The sequence below is a fragment of the Solanum verrucosum genome, unplaced genomic scaffold (assembly GCF_900185275.1).
Source record: "Solanum verrucosum unplaced genomic scaffold, falcon-dt-bn FXZP01000297.1, whole genome shotgun sequence".
Classification (NCBI taxonomy): domain Eukaryota; kingdom Viridiplantae; phylum Streptophyta; class Magnoliopsida; order Solanales; family Solanaceae; genus Solanum; species Solanum verrucosum.
The window spans coordinates 1,728,769-1,740,178 of record NW_026020215.1 but is presented as its reverse complement, the minus strand read 5'-3'; the positions used below and the strand labels follow the sequence as shown (position 1 = coordinate 1,740,178).

Here is an 11,410-nt window from a genome sequence, read left to right as displayed (position 1 = left end):
AAAATAAGTGTACAATTATAAAAATTTCAAATTCCAACTTAATGTTGTATTTCGAATTTCAAAATCAATCAAAACCCTGTTTTCACATTTATAAAATTTTCTTTTTGCAAATTTATTGTAAGTTTTTGTTTTTATAAAATAAACTCATTTAAATTACATATCATATTATTTTGAAAAATGCATTCAATCCTAAATATTTATTAGAAAAAATATAACGAAATATAACTCCAGCTTCAAAAGTTTTCAAATATAACAACAAAAAAATTAAAATTAATTTGATGATCACACGCCTACGCATGGGTGTATATCAACATGAGTTTGCCATGTGAATTGAATTTGTTAAAAAGAATTAAAAGCATATTAGTACATTTTCTTGGAAAAATATTTATAACCTTCCAAATTTGGAGGTTCTCATACACGCCTTCCTGTGAATATATATATTTTCCACAATCGCCGGAATCTTGTCGTTACAAAAGTCCGACGGAAAAATCTTAATCTCCGGCAACGATGTCTTCGCCGGCCGTTTTGGTTGCCGTTATTCTTGTCAGTGCTTCTTTAATCTCCCCGTCACTATCCCAAATATGTTCATCACAGAAATTCACCAACAACAAGGTTTATGCTCGTTGTAGCGATCTTCCGGTACTGAAATCATTCCTTCATTGGACATACGATGCTGATAATTCCACTCTTTCTGTCGCATTCGTTGCACCTCCTGACAAACCTGACGGATGGATTGCGTGGGCTATTAATCCTAATGCTCCTGGTATGGTTGGGGCGCAAACATTGTTTGCATTCAAAAATTCCAAAGGAGAAATGGTGGTGAAAACGTATGATATTTCGAGTTATTCTTCAATTAAAGAGTCGTCTAAATTGTGGTTCGATGTTAAAGAGACTGCGGCTGAATTCTCCGGCGGATTGATGCGGTTGTTTGCGACGCTTGTGCTACCGGAAAAGGGGAAAACGACATTGAATCATGTATGGCAGGTGGGACCCTCTGTTACCGGTGGGTTTCCTGCAAAACATGGTTTTCAGCCAGCTAATCTGAACTCGAAAGGAACGTTTGATTTGTTGAGTGGAGAAAGCAAAACCAGCGCTTCTGGCGATTCTAGGGTCAGTAGAAAAAATGTGAGTTTTTCAGATCCTGCTTTGATTTTAATATTAGTCAATCTCACCGTAAAATATGGTTTAAGGATGGACCTAAGATGGTCAATTTTTTTTGAATTTTTGAGTAAACGCAGATTATTTTTTTATGTGAATTAGTTTAGTTTATGTTGGGCTTTTTTCATATAGCATCTGTTGAATTTTTTTCCCTTTTGTCGCTAGCTTTTGTTTATATTTGCCCTTTTCATGTTCAAGCAGTAGAATAAGATTTAAGGGTTCAACAAAGATTTTAGGGCTCCGAAATAATGTAGTATTATTTCGAGGAATCTTGAAACAATACTAGTCGCTTTTACTGGATATTCAATTGATGTTTCTTGAATTGTTTAAAAGAAAAAAGTGAATTGGACTAGTTGATGGTGGATCCATTACCTGGAAGTGTTTAAAAAGTTATGTAACTCTTACTGCAGATCCATGGAATCCTTAATGCTATTAGTTGGGGATTTCTGTTTCCAGTCGGGATCATCATTGCGAGGTACATGAGAACATTCCAGTCTGCTGATCCAGCATGGTTTTATCTTCATATTTCCTGCCAATGTTCTGCTTATGTTATTGGAGTTGCTGGATGGGCAACTGGTCTTAAGCTTGGAAGTGAATCAAAGGGTATCACCTATGATGTCCATCGCAATATTGGGATTGCACTTTTCTGTCTTGCAACATTGCAGGTAATGCTTCTGTGTTCCTGAGACCTGAATCATCATTACGTTTAGCTATTCATTATATCATTTATGCTACAGAAACTTGTCATATGCGCACCTTAGATAGGTAAATTCTTTGAACTTAAGTTGGTTTCTCTTGTATATGCTTATCTTTGGTTTGTCGGTAGGTTTTTGCCTTGTTGTTGAGGCCGAAGAAGGATCATAAGTACAGATTTTACTGGAATATCTACCATCATGGAGTTGGCTATACTATGCTTATCCTCAGCTTGGTTAATGTATTCAAAGGTCTCGACATATTAGATCCAATGACAAAGTGGAGGTCTGCATATATTGGCATACTAGTTGTGTTAGGAGTAATCGCCCTATTATTGGAAGTGGTTACCTGGATTGTTGTGTTAAAGAGGAAATCTAACAAATCAACCAAACCATATGACGGTTGATTTTCTCGATGGGGACGGGGAAGCTACAAACTTTGAACTTCATGAACAGTTGCTATTGTTATCACTGTCTAAATCAGTCTCACTCTATATATATACTAGAATTTGCTCGAAGCGATTCTTTTATTATTATCCCTAGCTCTTCTGTTTTCCTAATTGTAGAATGGCTTCGAAAGATAACATGTTGTGTATAAATACGTGACTTGATCACTTCAATTGCAGAACACACTTTGTGGATGTTTTTAGGTCATTTTGGAGCCTTTCTTATATGCTCTTGTTTTTCATGTGACAACTATTGTTGGCCCTAGAAAATGATAATTGTGTGTTTGATGGGGATTGCTTGAAACAAATGCTTAAGCTGCCCTCCGTTTTCTTTCCTTCAACTTCTCCTCTGTGTGGACTCTTCAAAAATGCTGATAAATGTACATCGGGTCCTTCTAGAATGGTATATTTTTGGAGGATCCAACACGAGATGTGGAAGTATAATTGGAGAGTCAAGAGCAACATAGAGGCAGAGTTGACATTGTACATCCACTTTGGCACGTGAATGAATGTGCTATAAAATTAGCAATCACATTTGGTGCCAACATAGTTGACTAAGCAAGCACTAACCTGCCATGTGAGACACTTCCATTCTTTCTCACTTCTACAAAATATTTTAATTTCTTTGCACAGCACAACTCAAGCATCTTAATTGCTACTAAATATTTTTTGAATTTTTAAGGTGAGTGGATCAGTGAACATGGAAGAGGATGTCCTAATAAGAAGCCATAATATTTGTCTTTCAAAGTTTTTCGTGTTCTTTAAAAAGCAGGTTTAATAATCTTTTTTTGTTCGTTTTCCACTCGGATACTAATACACACATTGAAGCTCAATTAAATCTAGATTCATGCGGAAAGTTCCATATTGGGGGTAAAGCGTTCCCTTACTATTAACCCAAAATGTTATACATCATCATTTTTATTTGTTAAAATGGGATGTGTTTAAACTACTTTTTTTTTACCGGGAAAAGGCACAAACATGCCATTGAACATTCAGAAAAGACTCATGTATATCATTTGTTAAAAGTTTGGCTCATCTATGCCATTGATGTTAAAGAAAAGGCTCATTCATGCCATTTTTTTAAACTCTGATTTTGCTAAAACCATTTTTACACCCCAAACAATATTTAACCCTTTTCAATTGCAGTTTTTGGATTAAATGTACTATTTTTGCTTTTCTTTAAGAACACCAAGAACATTATCAAGTCCCGAATTTCAATCTTCTTCTATTCTTCACAAAATCACCTTAAATTTCAAGAGTAGCTTCGCTCCGAGCTAGATATTGAAACTCAATATCTTATGAGCTCAAATTCAACCTAACTCAATAAGACCCACTTGAAATTTTTCAAAGTTTTAAACTTCCAACATTCTTTAATGGTAGAATTTTCTCCACAGCTTCAAATCATTTGAAATTTTGAACATACACTCAAAAAACACTAGGGAACAAAAATCTAATTGTCAAAAACAACTATAAAAACACGAATCAAAGGAAAATTCTAAAATTTTGGGACTGATTTTCTTTTTTTTGGAATATATTTTTTTATACGGGTGAATTTTCTAAACTCTACAAATAATTTTAAAAATTTGGTTTTTTTAAAAATAAATTAATGATGCGGTCAAAATTTGAGATGATTTCGTGAAGAATCGAAGATGTTGAAAATTGGGAGTTGTTTATGTTTTCATGTGTTCTTGAGGAAGAAGAAAAAGAGTACATTTGATCCAAAACTCCAATTAATAAGTGTTAAAAGTTGTTTAGGGTGTAAAAAATAATTTTGCAAAATTGAAATTAAAAAAATGACATGAATGACTCTTTTCTTAAACGGTAATGATATATATGAGCCAAACTTTTAACTGATGACATAAATAAACCTTTTCTAAAAATTTAATGACATATTTTAGCATTTTCCCTTTTTATATTATGTTAATATTTGTACCAGAAATTCAACCCCAAAACTCATCCCCCAAAATTAAAAGAACATTGATCCATTTTTCTTTAATGTTGGAGCAATCATTAGAAAGAAGGGTATGTCTAATTATTTTGTTTTTAAAAGATATTTTTAAATTAAAATATTTAACACTAAATATATTTTTGAGCTCAAAAATGTAAAATAAAACTGCCCCATTCTAAATAATCCACAATATATTTGACCATATTTCCTTCTATCTATCCCAAAAGTAAAGGACGACTTGACAAAAAAAAAAGTAGTGATAAATAACATACCGCATTTCTCAAATATCAAATAGTATTTTAAAACAATGACAACACGATTAATATTTGATGACGAGAGGTATTGCTACTTAGAAAGTTAATACTGATTTTGAAAACGAATAAAAGATGTCGAACTTTCTCTTTATGTTGAATTAGACTAGAAACCTAGTGAATTCTTCACTTTTTCGTCGGCTATGTTAAAGAGTTATTGCTACTAATGTTTGTAGGGTATTTTTCATTTTAATATGAAGGCCATTTTTTAATAGAGAGAACTATTGAAAATAAAGTATAAATTTAATGTGAATTATTAGTTTTGGAACTATTGATAATCTAAACAACACCTCTTAATTTGACTAACTGAACTTAAAATACACCTTTTAATTTTGCAATATGAGTGAAATACACTCCTAAATCTCGTCAAGTTTAAGGGTGTTTTTAGATTTCTCTCAATTTTTTATTAAGAGTCGCATGCTCCTACAAGAGTTTAAGATCACTTGCTATGTTGTGTGACAAATCAGGGGTGTATCTAAGTTTAGATAGTAAAGCAGAAATGTATTAAAGTTGTTAACAGTTCGGATACAACACTAATAATTTATGACAAGTTCGGATGTTTTTTGAACTTAACAAATGGAATAATGGTGGTCCCATAGCTTTTGAATTGTCTCCTAATGCTTTCATCTTTTCATCATTCTCCACCTTTATGCTGTTATTGCTATTCCTCTTTCAGACTTTTTCTTCATGGATTCTGGTATTTTAGTGCTTTCATTTTTAACCTTTTATTTCATTGCACTCACGAGTCAATAGAGGGTTGTTAGATAATCTTGTCACGCGTCCGTTACTTTTTTTTTTTTCTTTTTGTATGAAGTTAACACGTTACAATTACACGGATAAGTTTGAAAAGTGGTTCAAATTCTATGTTACATGTACTCAAAATCCTATTTTCACACGAAACCTCCTTTATTAAAATGTTTTTTTTAAAAAAAATTAAAATGTTTATTTAATTAATGTTGCAAGCCTTTAATTATTGCACCTGGTTTTAATGATGGCGGTTACTAAAGACAGCAACGTATTAAGGATGGAAACAATCACACAAGGCAGGTTGTCCAGATTCAAGGAAGATTCTTACATAGCCAGACATGGAAAGAAGCCAGAGAACAGTATAGTTACAAGAGAAGAATTGGAATTGGGACACCTTAATAACTTAATTTACTCTATACCCACTTAATTTAATTTGGAAAAATTGTATATAATAGCAAACTATTAATTCAAATTAAATGCTATAAATATACTTTGATTTAATTGTACCCTATAGCAAACTATTGCTATTTTCGCCACTCTCCTTGGTGGAATCTCGCTCGCCACTCTCGTTTGGTGGCAGTCTCGCTCGTCTCTCTTGCTTTTTATACAAACACATGCATAAAATGTGTTTGTGTTTGTATAAAGTGAGATAAAATTGTATATATACATATATTTTCGTTCCCCTCTCCTAGATCTCGCTCGCCACCCTCGTCTCTCTCGCTTATACAAATAGAAACGAAATGTATAAATTGCGCTTCTGTTTGTATAAAGCGAGAGAAAATTGTATATATACATGCAATTACATATATCTTCGTCCTATACACTTATAATTATACAATACAAATATTTTCCTGCCCAGTTTTCTTTTGCCTTTCTCTCTCTTGTTTTATACATACACAGATTATACAATTGATCTTTTGTATACAACTGTTTTCTTTTGTATATGTATAGAGAATTATACAACTGTCTTCTTTGTATATGTATAACGAATTATACAACTGCCTTCTTTGTATATGTATAGCGAATTATACATATATATGTTTGCTATGAAGCGCAATTATGCAAACTTTGCTATAGCATACAAATATGAATTTTGTATTTTCTATATGTGAAAGTTGCTCATTTAATTTTGGTTTATTTTTTAGGATTGGGCTTTTTAAAAATGAAAAATTGTGAGGTCATGGGTCCCTTTGGCCTTTTTAAAACTTGGGGTATATTTGTGAATATGGGGTCATGGACTTGTTTATTACTTTAAAAACTTGGGAAAAAGATATAACTTTACAAAAATATATTATAATCCCAATACATTTTTAAAAATATTATATTGTGATAAAATATTATTTATTGATGAAAAAAAATAAAAAATTACAATCCCAAGAAGTATAATTTAAAAAAAAAATAATATTAGGTATATGCATTTTCCGAGAAACCTCATAACCTTTCAGAGAACTCTTGGAGAACGCTTCGTCTTCTTCCATAAACCCTCTTTACGAAATCATCAACCTCCATAAAAAAAATTGATCATTCTCCAACAAAACTTCCATCTTCCTATAATCGTATAATTGTTAGATCCTATAATCGTTCTTGAAAAACGAAGTGAAGTTTATTTTGTTTTTCATCAATCTTTGTAATGACCCTAAATGTCATTTTTGGAAATTTTCATAAAATGACCGTTTTACCCCTCCCGATAATTGCCCCGAGTCCTAATTATTGTATTTTCAAAGTTGGTTTGAAGGAAAATTGATGAAAAGTTGAGTTTTTGGAAAGTTGAGTTTTTAAGAGTTAAAGTTTGGTTAAAAGTGCTACTTCGAGTCATTTGGAGTTTCGAGACTCGAATCGGATTTCTGTCGATTCTAGTAGTTTTAGAATGTCGAAATGGGTCTATGAGAATTTACGGAGTCGAATTTGGAGTTAAAACGAAGATTTGAGGTCCTAAGTTGCTAAAATTGTGAAATTTTGATCAAGAGTTGACTTTGGTCAACAAACGAGGTTCCGGTGCTCGAAATGGAATTCCGAGGGCACCGTTGGATTCATGGGGTGATTCTAAGTCTAGAATAAGTCTTGGTTGAATTTTTAGAGGCCCCGAGTGCGTTTCGAGTTTTTGAGCCTAAAGTTAGTTTCTTGACGCCTTATCGGATACCGGGTCAAGGAGACCTCCAATTCAAATTCCGATGATTTCATTGAGTCCGAAATGTCATTTTCAAGCTAGTAGCATATTTGGTTTGTGTTCGGAAAGTGCCAAATGAGTTTTGGGTGAGCTTTTAAGCTTCTTGCATGCTTTAACACTATTTCAGCAAATTGTGGCAACTAAAGGGTTCATTAGTAGTTTTAAAGGTCGAAAAATTATTCTGAAGGTTCTGAAATTTTGAGCATGAATTATAGGACTTATCTGCAAATTTTGGTGCATTTTCGCTAACCCGAGATTGGACTTTTATCGCAAATAAGAAATAATTATTTACCGAGTAGAAATGATATTTGATTGGGCAAACGAGCATGAAATTGAGCTCCGATTGAACGAGCAGGTCCGTATCATTATTTAAGATATTTACAAAAAGAATCGGGTCATTTTACTATCGTATGAGGAAATTACGGTCTTTTTAGTGAAAGATTAACTGCTGTTTTTCTGGTATATAACAACCATGTACTGTTATAAAAATCTCAGACTGTGTTCATTTGGTATTTTGAGCATATCGGGAGTTCTAGAGATCGTAATGGAGTGATTCTTACGGGTTTCTTCTTGAATTAATATGAGGGTTAGTATTCAATCTTCAATTCGACATTTTTCTCATAATTTCTTTATCTGGTTTTTTTCCTATCCATAAATCTCTTGGGAAAAATTGGGGTTTTATCGATTTGGACTCCCTTTTTGATGAAAAAGGCATATTTACAATCCTTATGTTATGGGTAAATTGATTTTCACATAAAATTATTGATTCATTGATTGTTTTCATCATATTAATCGCGTACAATTTGGACTTTCCCGGTAAAGTTAAAGTTTGATAAATCGAGAATTTCAAGGTCGATCTTAACTCCGTTTTTGATGAGATTTCATATTTGAACTTATCTAAGCATGGGTAAGATGTTTTTTCAAGAGACATTTCATTTTCGAGTCGGGGTTTCGGATCCGAATATTTTAGGCTTCTTCAAGAACGTGGATTTTCCTTCAAATTGAGTTTGTGAATTGATTTCAACTCCGTTTTCAAATTGGTTTTCACCATTAGCTTCCAAATACTTTAAGGATCATTTTACATAAGAAATTTCCAGATTTGGGTATCGTTTTCCGGTATGAGACTTTTGGACCGTTTTGCCCTTTTTCCCTAAATTTCTTGATTTTGGTGTCATTGGACTCGAATTGTGATTGTAATTAATTGTTTGAATATATTATCATGATCCGGATTATACCCGGAAAGAAAAGGCTCAAGTCAAGTAACTTTTGGAGTTCGTTTTAAGGCAAGTGGCTTCCAAACTTTGTAAAACTCTTAGACTACGCATTACTACTTTCCTAATTGTGTTGGGGAGTAATGGGGATTGAGGATGAGTTTTATTTGTTGAGTGAAATTGTTGTAAATGAAAGATGGGGAATAAAACGAGTTAAATATGTTATATGTGACTTGAATTTGTTGAATAAGTCATGTAATAATTGATATTGAGAGGATAGAAGAGCATGAGTAGGCTATGATTGATACAGACATTGTGATTAAGACAGGTGATGTGTAATGCTATGATGTGGTCGTGATATGATTGTGATTGAGACAGGTGATGTGTAATACTATGATGTGGTCGTGATATGGTTGTGATTGAGACAGGTGATGTGTAATACTATGATGTGGTCGTGATATGGTTGTGATTGAGACAGATGATGTGTAATACTATGATCTGATCGTGATATGATTGTGATTGATGACATGTGCATATTCATTATTCATCCCATGTGTGAACTATCTATTGCATGAGTTCTGAGACATTGATATGAGGATGGATGGATATGAGACACAGTTGAGACTAGCTCCGCCTATAAATATATGAGATGGACTAGCTTTGGCTAGCGATTTGGATGCCGATGGTATCCGGTTCCGGCGGTGATACATGGTCCATGTGTGGCCCCCATGGGTTCTGATTTGAGTATTCAGCGCGGACTGATTACGTCAACAGATGTGTATCGTAGGACATACATGCATCACGACTACATGACATTATTATTGCATTTTGGATCGCATTTGCCTTATCTTTGTCTGTGATGTGTGGATTGTATCGGTTTACCCTTCTTATGTGGAATTTGATCTACTTGCTCTTATTTGTTGATCTGAGGTTGATGAGAATATATTGTTGGTTCTGGATGTTGAATTTGATCTGTTTAGTATAGGTTGGTTGGTTTGCTGCTAGATTGAAGTTTCGGTGGTTCGGTTGGGTTTGAAATGAGTTGTTTGTAGCTGCTAGTTTTGCTTAGTTTAGAGTTACTTGCGAGTACCTATGGTTTTTCGGTACTCACTCTTGCTTCTACACAATTGTGTAGGTTGACAGCTCTCTAAGATTCGGCTTAGTATTTTCTTTAGCAGATTGAGCTTCGGGACATACTCGAGAGGTAGCGGTTCATTCCAGACGTGCCCTTGAGTTATCTTTACTTTCAGTTTTGTTCTATTCGAGAACTATACTCTGAGACTTGTATATTTTTATTTGAATTCTGTATTTAGAGGTTTGTACATGTGACAACCAAATTCTGGGTAGTGTTGAGTCTTAATTAAAGTCTTCCGCTTATTTATTATATTTTATTCTCGTATTTCTACTTCTCTATCGTTGTGGTTGGGTTAGGCTGACGTGTCCAGTGGGAAATAGACACGTGCCATCACATCCGGATTTGGGTTGTGACATTTTGGTTAGATTTTACTACTCTTTATACCTAATATTCGTATAAATATTGAGAAAATTTATGTAAATTTCAGTTCTAGATTAAAATAATCAAAATGTCAGAACTATCCCTATCACTTTGGACTTAAAACTTTTTCTCCCTTTTCCTAATAAATAGGGAAAATGGTCTGAAAAATACCTCAACTTTGGTCGAATTTGTTGTTGCGATACTAAACTTTCATGAAGACCTATTACCACCCTAGACTATTTAATAGTGTATTTTTTATCCCCTGAACTATTTAATAGTGTATTTTAAAGGTATATATGTGCCCACGTGGACACATTACTATTTATAATTTTGCATTATTTTTTATGTCCACGTGGGCAAATATATGTTTAAAATACGGTATTAAATAGTCTAGGGAGGTAATAGGTGCTCATGAAAGTTTAGTATCGCAACATTAAATTCGACCAAAGTTGGGGTATTTTTTAGACCCTTATCCCTAATAAATGTAGAGCTCTTTGGATTAAGATAAAGAATATATAGGAAAAAATATTGTCTCTACACTTGCTTTCTTCATCATATCAATTGATCCCTTCACTTTTATGATACTAGTTCTGTTATGAAGTGGTCTATATCATCTATCCTCGGCCAAAAATAGATTTAACGGACAAATTAAATTGAAAAAGTATTTAAGTATTAATTTATTAATATCGTATTATTGAGTTAATAACTTTTACTGGTTTCACAATTTTTTTTTATTTGATTATCTGTTCGATTCGGTTTTTAGATCTTAGTAAATGATTAAATCGATAATCCAAAGATTATATTTATATATCTATATGTATCTATCTTACCTTAAAAGCATGAACTCCTAACTTGAATGTTAAATTACTATAATATCTCTAACTTAGGTTGTAACTTTTTCGATGAGTTGTGACTTTTCCAATAAGTTGTGATTTTTTTCAAAGGGTTGTGATTTTTTCGATGATTTGTAACTTTTTCAAAAGATTGTGATTTTTCGATGAGTTGTGACTTTTCCAAGGAGTTGTGACTTTTTCAATATAAGTTGTGATTTTTTCCAGTTGTGACTTTTTCAAAGGGTTGTGACTTCTCGGAAAGGTCATAACTACCCTTTGTTGACTATAAATAGAGGAGCTTCCTCTCATTTTTCAACCACAATTTTTTAATCTTCTACTATTCTTCTTCTTGCATTTTAAATTTTCTTGTGTGTTTTATTGTCGTTGAGTGAGTTCAAAGTG

General features: G+C 33.1%; 1 protein-coding gene across 1 annotated transcript; it reads left to right on the top strand.

Moving 5' to 3' along the window:
* The first annotated feature begins 372 nt into the window (after positions 1–372).
* On the top strand, positions 373–2,440 carry LOC125830641 (cytochrome b561 and DOMON domain-containing protein At3g25290). The gene is made up of 3 exons (XM_049509816.1): positions 373–1,125; positions 1,569–1,823; positions 1,985–2,440. The coding sequence occupies exons 1-3, from the start codon at positions 508–510 to the stop codon at positions 2,255–2,257; spliced, it is 1,146 nt and encodes a 381-aa protein (XP_049365773.1). The 5' UTR covers positions 373–507; the 3' UTR covers positions 2,258–2,440.
* Positions 2,441–11,410: the final 8,970 nt, after the last annotated feature.